The sequence below is a fragment of the Tenrec ecaudatus genome, chromosome 3, assembly GCF_050624435.1.
Source record: "Tenrec ecaudatus isolate mTenEca1 chromosome 3, mTenEca1.hap1, whole genome shotgun sequence".
NCBI lineage: Eukaryota > Metazoa > Chordata > Mammalia > Afrosoricida > Tenrecidae > Tenrec > Tenrec ecaudatus.
The window spans coordinates 127,208,341-127,228,642 of NC_134532.1; the positions used below are offsets into that span (position 1 = coordinate 127,208,341).

At 46.0% G+C, this 20,302-nt stretch overlaps 1 protein-coding gene across 1 annotated transcript in view; it reads right to left on the reverse strand.

Moving 5' to 3' along the window:
* BMPR1B (bone morphogenetic protein receptor type 1B) overlaps positions 1 to 20,302 on the reverse strand; it is a 464,772-nt gene that overhangs the window by 43,336 nt on the left and 401,134 nt on the right. Inside the window, exons 5-6 of the mRNA XM_075544005.1 lie at positions 4,260 to 4,362; positions 3,734 to 3,836 (exon numbers count right to left, since the gene is read on the reverse strand). Coding sequence (XP_075400120.1) covers positions 3,734 to 3,836; positions 4,260 to 4,362 — 206 coding nt within the window. The remainder of the gene's footprint in view (positions 1 to 3,733; positions 3,837 to 4,259; positions 4,363 to 20,302) is intronic.

Genomic DNA, 20,302 nt, shown 5'->3' on the forward strand with positions numbered 1-20,302 from the left:
GAACAAAACTGGACACGAGTATCTCTTCATCATGCCTGTGCCGATCAGAGCAAGGAAGGCCAAATACCTTAAATACCAAGCTGGTGTTCATGAGTATATTTAAATTAGAGTGATGGATTATATTTATTTCACTATCAGATTGTTATATTGGCTTAGGAATTCTAACACTTGGGCAACTGATATGTGGATTTTTACCTATGACACATTGCCAAAAAAGGTGGGGTTGGGCCTCTATATAAAGAAAACCCAAAAACTCCCAACTCACTGCCATCGAGCCGGGAGCTCCATATTGTGAGCCGATGGGACAGGGCAGAGCTGCCCTTGTGAGTCTCTGAGACTAACTAATTACAGGAGTAGAAAGCCCTTGGAGTAGCTGGTGGTTTCAAACGGCTGACCTGCCAGTGAGCAGTCTAACATGTAAGCGCTGACACGTGGCTCCGTGGATGGAGAAAGATAGCTAAAATGGGTATGTTTCTTTGGATCATTCCCTTTCTTCTTTTTAAAATTGGGGTTCCGGGAGAGGGGTCTGTTGCTGTTAGTGCGACCTGGTCCATTCTGACACGGCGTGTTCCTGCAGAAAGCAGAACTAACACCCCCGGTCCCGCACCTTCCTCATCACGGCAGCCGTGCTAGGGCTTTCTGCGGCAACCACTGCCCCTGCGGAGTGCTCGCCATCTAGCGAGCACTATGTCACTGACAGTCATAAGGTTTTCTTCACTGTATTTTCAGAAGTGTATTGCTTCTTCCAAGCTTACCTTAGTCTGCGTGTTCTGCTGAAAACCTATCCATTAAGAGTGTCCCTACTAGTATTTGTAATTCTTCCAGCAACACACAGTCACCACAGTATGACAAAGTGGCAGAGGAGTGGTGAATTTGATAAGAACATCCACCCATTCATCCATCCGATATGAAGACAACACAAAGCCATCTAACCAAGCAAGGCATTTTTGATCTTCAACATGGGTGTGGTGTGCTGTCAACAGGACACTGTACATGTACCAAGGAGAAGAATTTTAAAGTAGCAGCTCCGTGGCTCCACGGTACAGTCCTGTGAAAACGCCAGGCCCTTCACCCCGCAGACTGCATTCCCTTGTAAGGGCTCACAAAAGCATGAAGTGGAATCTGCAGCCCTTGCCCGTGTGCCACCTATATACTCGTGTATAAGCCGAGAGTGCTCAGCACATTTTAAAGCCGTGTTTGTGGTACAATTAGGTGCCTCGGCTTCTAGTCAGGTTGGCTTATACTCGAGTATATAGGCACTATCACCCTCACAGTTCAAAGCCCAAACTTCTAAAGCTACTTCACTCGAGCTAAGCCTATCCCGTGTACAGTCAGTCCTCAGTTTAATACACCAGTCCCTGTGCCTTCTCCTCCCCACGCCGCACTGAACCGAAGGACTATCTCACACTGCTGTGGATCTTGTCAAGTCTTTCCGGCTTTCTGGCAGGACTGTTCTGGTTTCCAAAGTCGCTGCATTCGCTACCCCTCCTGGAATGTGCCCTCCTCCTACACATCCTACTAGAACTTGGCTCCATCTAGAGGGGAGCATAAGCACCGCAGCACTTGAGAAACAGGATTTTTCCAAAGCCCTGCTGCTACCTCTGCAGGGCCCTGGTGGCGTGGCACTGCAAGGTCAGCGGTTTGACAACACTAGCTGCTTAGGGTCTTGGAAACTCACAGGGTCACTTCTACCCTTTTTCTAAGAACTCAAATCTATTGCTCGCGAGTGGATCCTGACTCAGGAGAGAAGAGAACTGAACTGGCGGTAACTCTTTACAGAGTGGGACACCTCTTCTTCCACTCCTGTGTTGGAGGGTCCCTAGAAGTCACTGACTTGGCAGCAGGGCGTGGTGGCTTGCTGCTACTTCTCGGGCACATCACTTTTACTTGCATGCAGAAAGGCCCTCCTCCATGAAAGTAGAGATTTTGGAATCTGGTACTTCCATCTCACCCAAAACCCCAGTCCCAGCTGCTGTCCGTGGACGGCCTCTTTCGTGACTGGTGCCCAGCAGTGATGACCTCAATGGCCTTCAATTTAAACGCAGTGTTGTCGCGGTCACTAGCTATGTGCACTAATCATATATTTTCCTACAGCAAGTGCTATACACTTTAATGTGTATATGAAGCACTCAGAAGATCTTGTTGATAGCTAATTTTTTAAAAATTCAGTAAACTTGGGATGAGGCCCAAGGCCCTGCATGGCTGCCGTGTTCCTGGGCGACATGAGTGATGCTGCCAGAGATTTATTTAAAGTAGACATCCTCGAGAAGACTCAGGGTTCCCCAAACAACCATGCTTATGGGTTGAAGTTTCCCCCCAATATTTCAAGCCAACTCTTTGCATCTATTATCACCTCCGTTTAAAATGACTACTACCGCTGTAGGCTGTGTAACTTTGGAAAAGTCAATTAATTTCTCTGTGCTGCAATCGCCTATCCTTTAAACTGGCAATAATAATCATTAGCCCCCGATGGAATATGATGAAGCTGAAATAGGTAACTTCATGAAATAACACAGTGCGGTGTATATATAAGCTTCTGCCCGCACCCCACCCCCAAATTTATTTCTGTTTTGTCAAGTTAGCAAACTCCCATTTATACATAAAATTTTCAATTGGGTTTTACTTCTACAAATGTATTTTCAAGTCCTTCTGCCCAAGAAAGAGCTGTCCACAAATTCACCCTTTGTGTCATTAATGTATGAGAGGATTTCAAAATGTTTGTATACAAATGAAATTAATAAATTATGAATTTTTTCCTTGAACTTCTGCAGTCCCCTAAGTCTTTATAATCTAATTATATTACTGAGATATTCATGACCAAATATTTAACTCTTTACAACTTTCTCTCTCAAATCTCAGCCTCAAAAGGAAATACTCTCTTCATTCATTTTTGTATCCCCAACACCTAGCACAGAGTCAGGCAAAGAACAAAAAGAAAAACTGTAGGCATTTATCTGAAGGATCAATAATCCATTCTAAGTTATCTTGCATAATTCTCTAAGTTACATTAAGAACAAATGCTGCCATGTTATCATCAAGCTCATGAATCAGCAGGATGTTTTGTAGGGAAGATTTCTTTCCTTCCCACAAAATAAAACCAATCACGTAGAACCATTTTAAGTCACTTAAATAAGACGTGGGGCATTATGGTAATTATCAATCACATTTTTGTTGGCCAGCAGAGGACAGAAAGGAAACATGGGAATGGTTTAACTAAGAGTCCTTGGGGATGCAACGTTGGTCTTTTAAAAATGTGAACATCACTTGAATGTATTGAGTTTCACCGATGTATCAATCAACGATTTGATGAAAAGCAGTTACTTCAGCATGGATTTTTTTTTCATGCCATGCAGTAAATAATCTTAGATCGAGTCCCTTAAAAGTTTTCAGTTTAGAGCGAATGTTGCAAAATGGTAGTTTAAAGTGAACTTCTAAATACCATTTGGGGTAATCATGAAACACTATCTTCCTGCTTTCCTCTCCGGCTACAGTCTGCAAGCTCTGGGAATCAGAGATTCCTGAAGGGAAGTGGGGAAGCGGTCAAGGTACTGAGAATCACAAGAGCAAAGCCAGGTCTGACTTTCCCCAGCTGTTTCCAACAACAGTTAACTTAAGCCTCCTTGAGGCGGTCCTCAGTCCCCACGCATGGCAAATAGCACAGACTGATTCAACTGAAAGAGAAATGGAGTTCAGTTTCTCTTCTCCAGCCAAGAGACTGTCCCCTCTTCCTTACCTCGGTTTTTCAGTGGAGGGAGCGTAGGGTGCAGATCTTTATTACATTCATTCCGTTCTGTGCAGCATTCGATCGATCTTCTCTGATGGAGAATCGGGGTGTCCTGGGATGGAATTGAAAAGCCTTTAGTGGGTTTCCTCTAAATTTCACAGTCACACCCATCACAAATTTAAGAACTCAGCACTAGAGGTCTTGTCAAAATTATCCTACGTGGTCTTATTGCAACTTGCGGATTCCAACAAAAGTACTATTATCATTGAGTTAATGCAATTAGCCAAATGGGAATATGAGCACGATGACGGAATGCACCAAGAGGCACGAAGTCAGGAGTAAACTAGAGAGAATGTATGGTTTTTAAAAAGGGAGAATTGAGCCAAGGAGGGTTGTCAGATTATTGTTCAAGTTATTAAAATAGATGGGTCAAGAAAAGCCACTGCCAGATTTGGCTTCCAACTCAACAGTTTGAAATCTGGCCAATGAGGACAGGGGTGGGCGGGGGCGTGTTCAGTCAAGTTAACTTTCTTACCCGACACTGAAAATCTGAGCCTTCTAGTCCTAAGCATCCAGAAGTGACCACGGGCATCCCAGAATCATCTTCTTCTATCATCGTGAAACAGTATCCGTCTGTACTAAAGACCAAAAAAAAAGGGAGGGGGGCAAATTGAGTATGTGCGTGTGCGCGCACACACACACAAACCTGGCTGTCTGCATGGCTCTGGGAGAAAAGGAGATGTGTGCTTATAATTTTATCCATAACAAAAAGAAAGAAATCTGTTATCACTGCAGGTTGCTATCTGTTAAGATTCCCCCCAGATATCCTTTTGTGAAAGTGAATTTAACAGCCACAAAGCAATATACTTGGGTCTCCGTATTCTGGGTGCTTCACCAGCCTGGGTATCCACTGTGAGCATAGACACTTGACGCAGGCTGCAGAAGAATCTCGGAGTAAGGAACTTCAAGCACACTGGCTAGATGAAGTTGGTTTCCATGGAAACCTCATGATCCTCTGATGACAGCTATGTCGGCTCTGCTTCTGGCGATTTTGCAGACATGAGAGTGCAGGCAGACGGGGAGACCTGCAGGGCCCCCAATCAGGGGAGACCTTCTGGACTCCTGAGCGTGGTGGTGAGGTTTCAAAGGTGAACCATGAAAGATCAGGGCAGCAACCAAGGGCAAGGCCATGCCTACCAGCCCTCGGAGATCTCTGCCCTGACACTAGGGCTGATCCCGCAGAAGAAAGGTGTGCATTCTCTGGGGAAGAGGACTTTCCACAGAACACAGAACAAAGCAAGGCTTGCAAAACGAACTCCGTCATTAGGAAGTGCCCCTGCAGGTGTGCACTACCAGCCCTCAGCTCACAGTCAAAGACTCCCTCAAGTCACACAGGCACAAGTGTTGCTTCGGACAGAAAGCTTGAATGCTCTGCCCACAGATGCAGAGAAGTAGACTTCTTGGTGAGAAAGGGGAAGGACAGAACAAATACATGATTGAAGAGGACATGCCCAGGGAAGGAATTAGAGGGCGAGTTGGAGAACAACTGCAGGAGACACATAACCACTTAATAGGATCAACTTACCATCAGTGTCATCAGAAAATGATTGATACTGTTGCTGGAATTGGGTTCTAGCCTTTCCAAGGGCAAGACACTGAAAGCAAAGCTCATTTGGCAACTCCTAGGAGGAAGAAATCCTTACCAGCCAGCACTGCCTGGCACACCACGTCTGGCTCCTTCCCACCAAGTGCTAAGGACTGCTGCTCATACAAGAGACAATCAGGAACTTTCATCGGGTAACAAAGGTTTCTGGGAAATCTTACCCCAACATGCTGTCATGGTTTCTGTGCATGCTCTGTCTGAATCTCCACTTTTGCTCCCTCCCAATCTCAAGACCACAACAAACTGCGGAAACCCTGAGTGCTAGGGGAGTTCAGGGCGAGTTCTGTGATCCCTGCCTTCAATGTTCTTATGGTGAAGAAGTCAAAGACGCCCTACTGGATCCCGATTAACACCCAAGAAGCAACCGCAGTTTCTGAAGGACGTGTGATTGGATGGTATGCAACGGGGATCCGAAACCGTGGCTTTGGACATATACCTGCATGTCTGAAAAGTCTAAAACAGGAATGTGGGATGCAAGTGTAATATCCCGAAGGTTCACCAGATGACTTCTCAAATTTCCCGATTAAACACTTCCATTCTGTTGGTGGCCTGGCACTCCAATGAAGAGTCCTGAGGATCGCCCCATTTTCGGGAGACTGGGATTAAGCTCACCTTGGCAGACAGGCGGTTGGAGCCGTCACCGAAGCGCACAGCTGGTTATTCTTTCCCCCTGGTGGTCTCTCCTCTGCCCCACCCCGACCCTTCACAATCGCCTTACTTCACCACTGACTTTCTAAACGCTCTGAAAATGACAAGGCTGTAAGCGTATGTTTGGAAGCACATCGGCCAACTGCTAACAGACAGGTCAGTGATTCAGCCCCGCCAGCTGCTCTGTGGGAGGAAGCTGTGCGCACACCAAGATTTAGCCGGTGCCGCGTAACCCTGAAATCCACTCGTGAAAACAAGCACTTTGGAAAAAATAGTTGCATTACATAACTCTAAAATCTATTGAATCCTATGTAACCAGATCACTGTTTACATGAGAACAACATGGTGGTTTTGTGTTCCGACTTGCTATTTTTAACAGAGTCAAGTCACGAAGGTCTTAAAGCCACATGAAACATTCAAGTCACAGTTGAAAGCTCTTTAGAGGCCCTGGGGTGTCCTTTGTTACTGGCGGCCACTTTGCTGGTGGAATGAGGATTCTTCCCTTGAGCTCCAGGTTCCAATGCTCATTGCAAGGGCTACACAGTACTCACAGACAAAACATACGCGATTCAAGGGCTCCTTAGGAAAGCTAAAAGGCGGAATGCTCAGGCCAGTTGTTTACCAGGACACCTTGGAATGTTTATTCCGGGCTGCTAATAAATGCCCAAAGGGACATGCCCTTGCCCTGTATGCCGCCTCTACGGGAAGTCATTGGGCTCAAGCTCCAGGTGTCAGCAAACCCAGCTCCCTGGAGTAAGTGCCCAGAGGCACTCCGCTCCTGTAAGCCTCAGCCCAGAGGCACTCAGGCCCACGTCCCAATCAGCAAGTCCAAATTCTCCAATTACAGCAAGACCAGAGGCACCAACTCCTCAGGCCAGCCTCCTACACCAAAGCACTCCGCTTAGTTGCTCTGTGGGTGGAGAAGTCCACCACTCTGTTCTATGCTCTGGCTCCGGTCCTGCTGCGGCTCCTCGGACACTTTAGCAGTCTTCTGGATGCAGGAGGTGTACCGCCCAGGGATCTGGGGTGCAGAGATGCACACTACTCCTAGTTCTTGCTAGTCATGAGATTTTTCCTGCCACCAAGTCAGTGCTGACACATAGCAACCTCCTGTGGATTCGAGACTGTACCTGTTAGCAGGAGTAGAAATCCCAGTCTTTCTCCCTGGGAGCTGCTGGTGGTTTCGAACTGCCGGCTATGCAAATCGCAGGCCAATGCTTAATCTGCTACACTACCAGGGCGCCTCTTCTGCTTCACAGAGATCTCATTCTAAACAGAGCAGTTTGGCACTAGTGGTGTAGTGGTTATGCATCGGTCTGTGATCAGAGTAGTCGGCAGTCTGTAAACCACCGGCAGCTCCCAGGGAGGAAGACTGGGCTTTCGACCTCCATAAACAGTTACCATCTCGGAACTCACAGGGGGTCACTGTGAGGCAGCATTGACTGGCTGGCAATGAGTTTGATATTTTGGCGGGCAACACTGCAGGGACTCCCGTTCACAATTACTCAGAGGGGAATCTTATCAGTATCTTCCCCCATCATCTTCCTAGACCCATGCAAGCAAGGTTGTTAGGTGGGAGCTAGAGATTTCAGCTACAAGGGCCACATTAAATAATTCAGTGCCCTCCAGCCAGAGTTAAACTTAATTGTTGCTTATTTCTTCCACTGCAAAATTAAATGGAAAGATCAAACTCCGCCATCCAGTTGATTCTGGCTGACAGCAGCCCTGTGCGTTGCAGGGTAAAGCTGAGCACCATAAGGTTTCTTGCCTGTCGCCTTTCTTCCATGGTGTTATCGGGAAGGTTTGAACTGCCAGGCTTTAGATGAACAGCAGGAAACAAAGCACTTACATTGCATGGGTCAACTTAATCGCCACAGGCACACTGAGGGAAATTATACACCATCACACTACAGTTAGGAGGCCAAGCCGGAATCAAGGGCCCTTAGCTGCATTCTACCCACTCCATGCTATCTCCTCCTGGATGTAAAAGCAAGAGTTGTTACATAGAAACTATTTATAAACAGACACTGTCTTCACCGGTTTATGTTGTGCTTGCCAGCAGACTTTGAATACAACCCTTAAAGCACAACTGCCATGTTCTAATAAATACTAAAATATATCTCCATCCTTTGCTTATGCTTTTTTATGCCTAATGTACGACAGATATGATGCAGTAGTTCAAAACTTCATGAAAAGTACAGTCTAAGAATGGTATAAGCCAGGATTTGTGGGCTTGTCTATTCCATACCAGTAGCAGCAGCCTTCTGCCATACATTTGCCCTCGGGTTATCATATCGACACTATTAGAATTGTTTGCTTAGTATGCAAGCCTCGAACTGCGTCCTCAAACCTCAAATACTCCCACTGACGAGAAGTAGAATAGCGCAGTTTAAAGACTGGTAATGAATTTTTTTATTGGATGAAGACCAAATACATAAATACTGTTGTGAAGAAAGACTGTCTCTGAAGAGTCCATGCGCTGATTTCTTTCAAGCATTTTAGGCAATTTACTGAAATTGCAATGAAAATCTAAAGCATGCAAACACTGAAGGCAATGAATCATAGGGCAGCCACTGTGGGAAAATGTTGGTGTGTCCTCAGAAAGTTAGACACAGAATTATCCCAGCAATTTCACTCCTTGACCGATAAACAAAAGGGTTGAAATCATGCATTCAGACAAAGAGATGTGCAGACAGCTAACAGCATGATCTGCAATCATCAAAATGTTGGAAAGAATGACCTCATCATCACTGCACGGTGCTCCACTGACCGCATGATTTGAGAGACCGCCTCAAGAACGCTTTTGGTACATCGGTGCCACTGCCGGAGGACCATCAGAGCTGGGGGATGAAAGCAGACTTCAACCATGAAGGACGCAAAAAGGCATTACAGAGACAAGGAAGCCAGAAGAGACCAAAGCAATGTGAGTCTGAAACTTGCTCTTGCACACAGAATCCAGGAAGTGGTAGGAAGAAATGATGGAGTGAAGAGTTAAAGCAGTGGGTCTCCACCTTCCTAGTGGCGCAACCCTTTCATTCAGTTCCTCGCGTTGTGCTGACCCCAACCATGAAATTATTTTCGTTGCTACTTCATCACAGTCATTTTGCTACTGTTATGAGTTGGCTGACCTCTGTGGAAGGGTCATTCAATCCCCAGAGGGGTCGTGGCCCACAGGTTGAGAACCACTGATTTCAAGGATGGTTTGATAACATAAAGTACTATGATAACAAAGCATTTAGATCTGGCATTGGAGAATCAAAAGGGAAGAGCACAGTCGACATTTCTCAAACTGTAGGAACCAAAGGCAACAAATGAAGCTCTCAAGGGCAATACTGAAAAACGGAAATGCTGACCAAATTTAAATGATGCAGTCAGCATCGAAATATGAGAGGGAATACACAAAAGCACTTGATTGCAGGCTACCCCAAGTACATGAAAAAGAGTGTGTTGCTTTTAAACCACCTTAGGATGTAGTGCTAAATGCAGCAGCCCAGGCTGCACGGGGACATGGTTGAAAACAACTTTCAGAGGGTTGACAGAATACCAAGTGAGACATTCCAACCAATGCAGCTAGTGTCAATAATACCATTAACATTACAAGCAAATAAAATTTTGCTCAAGGTAGTTCCGCATTGGTTGCAGCAATACACTGACAGGAGTCGGTCAGAAATTCACGCTGGATTCAGAATAGAATGTAAAATGAGGCTATAATTACCGATGGCAGACAGACCCTTGCTGAAAGCAGAGAATACAAGCAAGAGATTTACCGTTGTTTGACTAACTATACAAAAGCATTGACCTTCATGAACCACAGCACATTGTTGATAGCACTGTGAAGAATGGGAATTCTAGAATGCTTAAGCTCATGGGAAACCTGTGTACAGATCAATGCACAATGCTTTCTGAGAAGAACAAGGAGATACTGTGTGGTTTACAACCAGAAAAGTTCATGGAAGTGTTGTAAATTCCCATCATACTTCTTCAGTCCATATGCTGATCAACTGATCCGAGAAGCTTAACTATACAAAGAAGAATGCGGCATCAGAATTCAGAGAATCATCACAGCCTAAATAGGAAGACAACGGCACATCTGGCTGGCTGAGACATGATGAGAGCCGAAGCACTGCTGAAGAGAATGAGACGACAGTGTTTAGCATGGCTCACCCCTCCATCTTCCCATCTGGAAGATACGTAGCCTCATAATAAACACAAAAAGTTAAAGTTGTGTGGATGTCATCTGACTTGACTACCCATGGGAGCAGCAGCCAAGAACTCAAGGGTCCAAAGAAAGATGTCACTTTGAGAACGACGGTGAGTGAGACCCAACTCATTGTATTTTCCATGGCTTCCTATGAATCTGAAAGGTGGACCAAGAATAAGAAAGACCAAAGAAGAACAGATGCATTTGCACCACAGTGTTGTTGAGGAATCCTGACTGTACTGTGGGCTGCCGGGAGAATAAACCACCAATCCGTTTTGGAAGGAGTAGAGCCAGAAGGCTGCTTACTAAGAAGAGTAAAAATTTACTGTGGACGTACTTTGGACATGCTACCAAGAGAGCGCTATCCCTGGGAAGGGTCACCATGTTTGGCAAAGTAGATGTGTGAGATAGAAGGGCACCGTGGCTGCAAAAACGGACGACAGCAACGCATGTGAGATGGAGCAAGACTGAAGGGCACTTTATTCTGTTGCATAGAGTTAGAAGTGACTCAACAGCATTTACCATAACATGTGCAGTGAAATGCATTTAATCTTGGGCGATGAAAAAGAATCAAGTACTGATGCACGCCGCAATGTGAATGAACCCCCAAACATAATGAGTAATGGAAGACGCCAGAAACCAAAGGTCATGTATATTCTATTCAATATCAGAGGTAACTCTATTGAGACCGAAATTGGTGTTTGCCAGGACGGTGTCTGCCACAATGATGTGCTCCGATGGCAATCGAGGCAGACATGCTGGAGAAGTTGCAGGAGCACCTGGCACTCCTGCCTCAGTATCTCCCTGTGGTCTTACAGAACCCTGGCTACTACCCAGCAGGCCTTGGGCCTGCATTTTCAAAAATGAGCACACTCTATCCTCTGGGGAAAATGTCACCCACCAGCTATGCATTTTGGAAGTGTCCTTCAGTTCTCTGAGGCTGAGTTTGCTTTTCTGAGAAGTTGGGTAGTAGAAGATCATCCTGCTGTGGTTATTACCGGGGCCACATGTGATGAGGCATTTGTGTTATACACATACCTGCATATAATGTTAGATGTTTACTGAGCTAACTGTGTATATTGAGCCAGCTAGGGGGAAAGGCTACTGGAGGGGCTGGGATTGCTGACATTTATAATGTTCCTCTTCCTGACGAAGCAGCTATGAGTGTCACCCTTCAGGGACTGGGTCTTGGAATAATCCACCTTTTCTTATTTATAAAGGCTGGGTAGAGATGTCATCATCCTTGGTGCAGCCGAAACAGGGGGCCAGGCCCACTCAAAGATGTGGATATTTGAGTACCGTATAAACTCGAGTATAAGTCGACTTAAATATCAGCCTATGTACCTAATTTTACTACAAAAACTGCATTAAAATGTGCTGAAAAACTCGGCGTATACTTGTGTATACCTGGTACTTGGGGTAATAGTTAACTTTACTGATTCAGTGTATATATACATATATCCACTACTCTTGTATATATCATTCACTATTTTAGGCACTTAGAACCATTCAATGAACAAAGAAAACCAGTACTCTTGCACCTCGACCCTCTATTCTAGGTGAGGATTCACAAAGAATACTACACATTATAAGCAGGTAGTCCATTAGGTGTGACATCCTTATGCTTCCTCTAGAAGAGATGCAACCAACCCCAGTCTGATGTGTACGGCAGACCTCAGGACCAGCTGAAAGAGGAAGTGCAAGGTGAAGGGAGAAGGAGGGGCTGCTATCTAAAGAACGGTGGTGCCTGGAGGGAAGACTGTGTCTAGTTGAGGCTGGGCAGAACCTGCGTCTCCCATGTCTCCTTTCTCTGTGGAAGAATCAGGGAGGGGCTCACCTATAGGAAGACATCATAAAGAAATGAAATATTAGCTGGTGCCCGGCTATCAACAGATATAGTATCTGGGGTCTTAAAGGCTTGCAGATAAACAATCAGCCATTTAGCTGAGAAGCATCAAAGTCCGCATGGAAGAAGCACACCAGCCTGTCTGACCACAACGTGTAGAAGGGACCAGTTATCAGACATCAAAGAACTAAAAATAATATCAATGGGTTCCCACCTCCCTGATACAATCAGTGAAGACAAATGTGTGCATAAGCAAATGTGTGCATAAGCAAATGTGGTGAAGAAAGCTGATGGTGCCCAACTATCAAAAGATATAGCATCTGGGGTCTTAAAGGCTCAAAGATAAACAAGTGGCCATCTAGTTCAGAAGCAACAAAGTCCACATGGAAGAAACACACCAGCCTGTGTGACCACGAGCTGTTGAAGGGATCAGGTATCAAGCATCAAGGAATAAAAAATCGTATCATTGAAAATGTGGGTGAGTGCAGAGTAGAGACTCAAAGCCCATTGGTAGCCAATGGGACACCCCTTCCTGAAGGATTGTGGGGAGATGAGCCAGTCAGGGTGCAGGGTAGCAATGGTGAAACATGTAACTTTCCTCTAGTTCTTAAATGTTTCCTCCCCCACCCCCACCCCCCATCATAATCTCAATTCTACCTTACAAATCTGGCTAGACCAGAGGATGTACATAGGTACAGATAGCAACTGGAAACACTGGGAATCCAGGACAGATGACTCCTGCAGGACCAGTGGTGAGAGTAGCGATGCCTGGAGGGTGGAGAGATGGTGGGGTAGAAAGGGGGAACTGATTACAAGAATCTACATATAGCCTCCTCCCGGGGGAGGGGGATGGACAGCAGAGAAGAAGGCGGGGAGAGACGTCGGACAGTGTAACATATGACAAAACAATAATTTATAAATGATGAAGGGTTCATGAGGTAGGGGAGTGGGGAGGGAGGGGGGAAATGAGCAGCAGATATTAAGGGCTGAAGTAGAAGGCAAATGGTTTCGGAATGGTGATGGCAACAAATGTGCATATGTGCTTGACACAATGGATGTATGGATGGATTGTGATAAGAATTGTACGAGCCCCCAATAAAATGATTTTTTTAATTTCGCCCATTATGAAATAGATTTTGTTGTCACTTTTCATAATAAATGTTAGAGAAAATAAAAAAGAAATGAAATATTATCTAAATTGGCAAAGAAGAAGCAAAATTCTATTTGCAGATGGTATGATCTCATATAGAAGACTCCAGAGACTCACTTTTAAAAAAACTGCTGTAGCAAATTGAAAAATCTGGCAATGTTGAGCTATAAGATCACCATACACACATTAATTGGTTTCTTGGAGCTTAGGTCTCCTAGGGAGTCAAGAGCAGGGTGTAGTCTCAAGGGAGGATCTGTACCGCGCCAGTCTTCCTCCAGTATCCTATTTTCCCAATTTCTCTTTGGAGCCCCGAGCAGGAGACTTGGTGAGAAACCTATGCTGGAATCTGCTGCCCCCAACTGTTGGTGCTTAACTGCCTGTGGGGTCCCCTGCTCTTAGGGGAAATGCTATCAGTGGAAGAGGAAATCCTCCTGGCAGCAGCAGTCAAGAGATCCAGGGACATGTTGCGGTGGGTCCAGCTGATGCACAAGACCTCTTGAAAGCATCAAAAAGCAAGGCTGTTGCTTTGAGGACTGAGGTGCACCTGGCTCACACCATGGTATTTTCCACCACCTCATATGCATGCCAAAATTAGACACTGAATCAAGAAGACCGAATAAGAAGCAATTCATTTGAATTATAGTGCTGGCGAAGAATATTTAAAAGCTTTCTGGACTGCCAAAAGAACAAACAAATTTGTCTTGGAAGAAGTACAGCCCAAATGTTCCTTGGAGACACGGATGGCCAGACTTCATCTCACGTACTCTGGACATGTTAGGAAAGACCACCACTGCCCGGAGAAGGGCATCCTGCGAGGTACAGTAACGGGGCTGCAAAGAAGAGGGATGGACACAGGGGCCGCATCGGTGGGCTGAAGCAGAAAAGCACTGATGAGGATGGGCCGAACTGGGCGGTGTGTCCTTCTGGGTACACAGGGTCGCCGTGAGTCAGAACCAAGGTGCTGGCACCTATCCGCACCACCCTTTCCTGGGAGGGCATCCCTTTGGTCCTACTACTTTTTGTTCTTGTCCCATCCTTTGGGTTTAGTCACTTGTAAAGCTTACATTTCACCTCTAATAAAATTTTGTCTTAACCACTTTAAACTGTGTAAGCTGGTAGGTCTCTGTACTTGTATAATGTAATCCAATTACCACCACTATACACTTGCTGAACATCACAGAGTAAAGAGTTACTTTTGAAATTTCCTCCCCATAGCCCATGGCAATCAGTAATTGGCTTTCTGTGTCTATGAATTTGCCTGCTCGGGATTTTTTCAGTCTAAATAGAATCATACAGTATATGGGTTTTTGCATCTTGTTTCTGTTGCCGAGCTTAATGTTTTTTTGAGGTCATACGTGTCGTGGCACAGGCCAGTATCTATTTCGTTTAAAGGCCCAATGTTTTCCCATGGGATGAAGGAGCATTCATTCATTCATTCATCTGCTGAGTTCTCACAGCTCTTTGACTGGTGCACAGTGCTGTTGCGAGCCTCCACGTGCAGCCTTTGCTTGTGTGCCTGTCTTCATGGTGCAGCCCAGGCGGCTAATGGTGAAGTGGGAAGGATGAATCCACATAATTCTCCGCATAATTCAGAAGTGGAGAGCGAGAGGCGGGAGGGAGAAAGAGGCAGACAGGCTACGGAAGAGGCCCGGAAACCTCTCAGATGTGGGCACGAGAGTGTCCAGAGGGGTCTGGAGTCAGCCCAAGGATGGTGAATAAGAAGGTGGGGGGAATAAGACCAAGTCTGGGAAGTCAGAGGGGCCAAGCCACCATTACCAAGTGTGGCGTGAGGAGGTGGCAGAGGGTAGGTGTTGGCGAGGACAGCACAGGGAGTAAGGAATAAGAACTGCCCAAGGAAGGCACGAGTCAGGGAGGGGATCAGTGACTGCAACAGGGACAGGAGCCAATGAAGAGGTCGGCACGGCCAGGTAGACCAAGTGCCAACTAGGAGTCAGAAGAAGGCACTTAGGTGGAGTGGTGACAAGGATGGCCAGATTTGAGAATAAAACATTGCAGGGGCCATCATACACCCTTGGTGCTACACCTGAAAAAGTGAACCGCTGCTGACAGTGGCCTGAGCATGAGGAGCGAGGAGTAGGCCTGCCAAGGTGGTCAGGGGCCACCTCTGAACAGAAGGGAGGAGGGAGGCAGGTGCGAGAGCATCCCCCCACACCCCAGAGCACTTGCTATGGAGGATTCCGGCTGCTACTGGCCCTACAGGACAGAGTAGGGGTGCCTCTCAGGGTTCCTACGGCTGGGAATATTCATGGAAGCAGATTCACTTATCGTGCTCCGTCAGAGCAGCTGTCTGGGTTGACACCAAGCCAGGTCACCACTGCCTCCCAGGGCGCTTTGTCACCCTCACAGTGGAGAGAAATGATCCCACATGGACACACACACACATAGAGACAACTAGGTGGGCAGGAGGAGTTGACCCTCCTTTCCCGAGCCACTAGCCCAGACAATTGGGAATGACCCCATAGTTGTAGACATTGTTCTCCAATGCCCCTCTTCTGGCCGCTGTCGGTGGGTTGGGATTCCCATCCACAGGAAAGGAAGAATGAGGTCAAGGAGCTGGGACAGAAAAGGACTGAGGCAGGGACAGGGGTTCCAGGCCAGTATCGATATGCAGGAGGCTCTGACCTAGAGGAGGAAAGACTGTCCCAGGAGGCCTGAGGTAAACCGGACCTGGACTTGGACTCAAGCTTTGTCTTGAGCAGGGCAGGCCCCAGGAGATGGTAGGGATTCTGGAAAGCCAGTCCAATGCCAAGATCTGTCCATGTTGGCAGCAGACTGGCAGACGGGATAACTCTGTAATATAGCATTAGATTTAGGTTGGACGCCTTGGGGTCAAGGTCACTTTGTAAGAAAGAGATCTGGGGTTTAAGCAAGGCCTCTACCGAACTCTCACTGCAATGTACGTGTCACGTGGAGAGGATGGAGTGGTCCCGGAGCAGGAGAGGGCCGCTCACGTCTGTCTTGTGAGGGTTCAAGTGTCCGGCGATGCTCCAGTGAGCACAGCTGCCACTCCTGCCCCTGCTCTATCCACGCTTCCCGGAGAGGCCAGAGGGCCCTCTGTCCCGTGTCCATGTGAACTCCCAGGACCAAGCACACAGTGTAACTAGCAATCAGCACATGTGGACAGCACTGACCAATGCAGAAACCTATTTTACTCTTAAGGTATTCTATGTCTAGGCAGTGTGTCAGTTCATTACACTGAATGTCATTAGTATGCACACATTTGAATAATGTGAAAAACCACCAGGAAAGCCTTTCATAGCAAAACTTATTGTTTGCATGTTCACAGTTGTAGCTTTCATGATTGGCACAAAGTGCAAACAACCATAATATCATCAACCGATGAATGAATAAACAAAAAGCGGTCTATCCGTACGATGGACTATTATCAGCCATGAAGAGGGAATCAAATTCTTGACACATGCGACCTCCTAGGTAAGCCTGGAAAACATGGCCTGGGAAAAGGGAGGGCACCAGTGGCTACCTTCTGCATGGCCTATTGGCCAGGAATGGTCGGATTAGCGCATCCACAGAGACAGAAAGGAGTCCGGGGGCGTAGTGGTTACACAGCGTGCTGCTAACCACAAGGGCAGCAATGGGAAACAACCCGACATTCGGTGGGAGAAAGATGGGCTTTCTACACTTATAAAGAGTTACGGGATTGCGACTGTAACAGGACAGGGTAATCGTGACCCTGGCCTATCGGGTCACTATGAGTCGACATTGACTCCGTGGCAGGGAGTTTTAGTGACGGGGGCTGCTAAGGATTAAAGGCTGCTAAGGAGTGGTGTGGAGAGAAATTATGGGAATTATTGACAAGTACACAGTTTCATTTTATGATGGTGAAAATGTGCTGGAACTAGAGAGTACTGATAGGTGAACAACCCCATGAGTAGAGTACAAGCCACTGAACTCTTTAATTTGGAAAACTGAGCCAGATATGGATATTAATTATATCTCAAATCATAATAAAACAATTAAAAAGCAGAGTCATTCCTAGAAAGTCCATCATATGATTTGCCTGCAGATAAGGACGGACACCTTAGAGAACTAGTGACAAGAATTAGTGCCACAGTGGAGATGGTGCTCAGACACTAAGCAGAAGGTGGGAGGTTTGAATCCACGTACTGCTCCTAGGAGGAAAGGAGTGGCCTCCTTCTTCTACAGAGACTGACAGCCTTAGAAACCCTTTGGGATAGTTCTGCTCTGTGGTGTCGAGTTGTTATGAATTAAAATCACGTGGGTGGCAGTGGGTCTGGGCACCTTGTGAGAGAGGGAAAACACGATGCAGGAGTTAATGATCCGGAAAAAGACAAAGGTAACTTTGTGAGCCTAGCTGATGAGGAGGACAAGGTGAGTCATTCTATCCTTGCCCTGGGACCTCTCCCTCCCACCTGACCATGTCCTCACCAGTCTGGACCCACAGCCTTGGCAGCTCTCGTATTTTCTCTGGGCTCAGGTAGATTATCATTACCTTGGAACAAGTTGTTTAATAGAGTAAGTCTGTCGTAGGTAAGAAAAATAGCTTGCAGGGGCTTGTAAGCAGCAGGGTTATAAGCATGCTGGAGTGCGGTGTCTTGGTTGGTAACGGCCCCCATCTGGAGAGGCCTCTCCAGTGCCACTGGACGCACGCTGGCCCTTCTCCCCCAACCCTTGGGCTACCTTTGATCTGACACACACAGGGCTCAATGCCCAAGGCAATGATTCAGAATCTCTGGATCCACCTTCAGAGCCTCTGCCTATGCCAACCAGTCATTGTGAAATACTTGGATTGTCATCAAACACAAGAACAATGAAGAAAATTAAACTCAACCAGCAGTTTGACACCAAGTTCCTTCAATCTCAGCAGAGCCCAGCACAGCTGCAGCCTACTTGTACATCCACGAACAACAATCTCTTTTTAGTTTTAAGTCATTGTGATTCTGAGATTTCTGTTTTGCGGCAAAAATTGCCTAATGCTCTTCTTGCTTTACACTTTCTCCCTAGCCACTAGTCAAAGTTCAAGACCAATATCCTGTTGCTTATTCTTTGATATTCTACTGATAAAAACCTAAGCCAAATCCACTATAAGTGAGTGTATTCTGACTCAAAGTCACCCTTTAATGGGTTTCCGAGGCTAGTCATCTTTATGGAAGCAGGTAGCCTCGTAGTAGCTGGTGGGTTTGCACTGTGAATTTTGGAGTATTTCAGAACAATCTGAACAAGGACTGGAAGCCAAATAAATCGCCAATGTATTCAGATAATTAGAAGCTAATAAAAATAGTGAAATTAGGGATTCTGTATCCCCTTAATTGGCTTCTGCTTGCTAATTTTCATTGCGTCAATTTTTCCCCTCCATTTCTAGAAAGTACATTCTATTTACCACTAGGAGCCAGTTTCCCAGAACAAGCAGTCGGGGTTGTGGAACCAGTCTACCTTGGCTGGGAATCCTACCTTGCCAAGAGTCATAATAAGCATGGAGTGAGGGACATCACGATTGATGTCAGATGGATTTTGTGAAAGCAGAGAACACCAGAAACATGTTCACTCGTGCTTTATTGGCTACCCAAAGGCATTCAACTGTGTGGATTATAGTACATTCTACATAGTACTGAGAAGGATGGGGACAAATACAACACTTCACTGTGTTCACGCAGAACCTCTACACAGAGCAAGAGGCAGTCCTTCAAACAGAACAAGGAACTACTGTGCGGTTTGAGAATCGGAAAAACTGCGTGTCAAAGTTGTATCCTTTTATCGTATTTATTCTATCTGTAAGTTGAACAAATAATTCTAAAAGCTAGACTATATGAAAAATAGGACATTAGGATTGGAGGAAGCCTGCAATATGCAGATGACACAACCTTGAGAAAGCAAAGCATTTCGTGATGAAGATCAATGACTACAGTCTTCTGAATGGATTATACCTCAACATGAAGAAAACAAATATCCTCACAACTGGAACAAAAAGCCAAATCATGTTAAGAAAAAGAGGAAAGTTAGCTAGGATTTCACTGTACTTGGATCCACAATCAACTCCCATGGAAACAGCAGTGAAGAAATCCAATGATGTATTTGCATGGTCACAGCTGCTGCAGAAGACCTCTCGAGGGCCCGAGAAGGTAGCTTGTGGATCAAAAAGGACGGGCAAAGAATCGGTGCATTTGAATCATGGTGGTGAAGGATCAACCTACACTCTAACATCCTCTGGATTTCAAGAGCAGATAATGTCTTAGAAGATCAACTCCACCTCCACCAAGTCTGTTACGATATACAGCAACCCCATGCAAGTTCTCCAAGACTGCAGCTCTCTCCAGGAACAGACAGCCTTGACTCTCTTATGCATTGCCAACATCTTGCTTAGTAGTTCAATGCTGACTCATAGAAGATGTGCAGCCCAATTTCCTCTTAGAAGCCAGGATAGTGGAACTTAGTCTACATACATGTAGGATATCATGTTTGGTAAAGTCACAGGTCATCAGGGAAGCAGAAAGACAAGCCTCTGGTTGATCCCAGTGGCTGTTAACAAGGGCTCACACACCGCCACAACAGGACCCAGCAGGGGTCCCTTCTGCTGTACTCAGGGTGACAATGAGTTTGTGGACAAAAAACAAGAAGAGGCAAATAGCCCGCTTTCACGAGTCAGAAGGCGTAACTACAGAAGCTGAAGTAACATAGTTACCGTACACATAATTACCTGCTTTGGATTGATTCTCTAACACTATGGCAAAGCCTTTCTGACCTTCACTGGATTCAAACTCCCAGTCGGTTTATGACCAACTCTAAGATGTTAGTGGTAACTTTCCAAAATACTAACACTTTCAGTAGAACTGGTTAAAACAAAGGAAGTCAGACTTACATGCCACTCCCTGCTGAGGGATAAGTTTGGAAGCTAGGCCTTTTCAAGGAACATAATTGGGTTTTGTTCCCTGACAAGGAGCAGACAAATTGCGCTATGTTGTTGGAGAAAGGAGGAAGAAGAGTCCCAGATCATCCCTCCAGGGCAAAGCCCATTTAATAGCCCTCTGAATCCAGCCCGCTCTGGGACTTAATGGAGTTAGGAACTATTTACC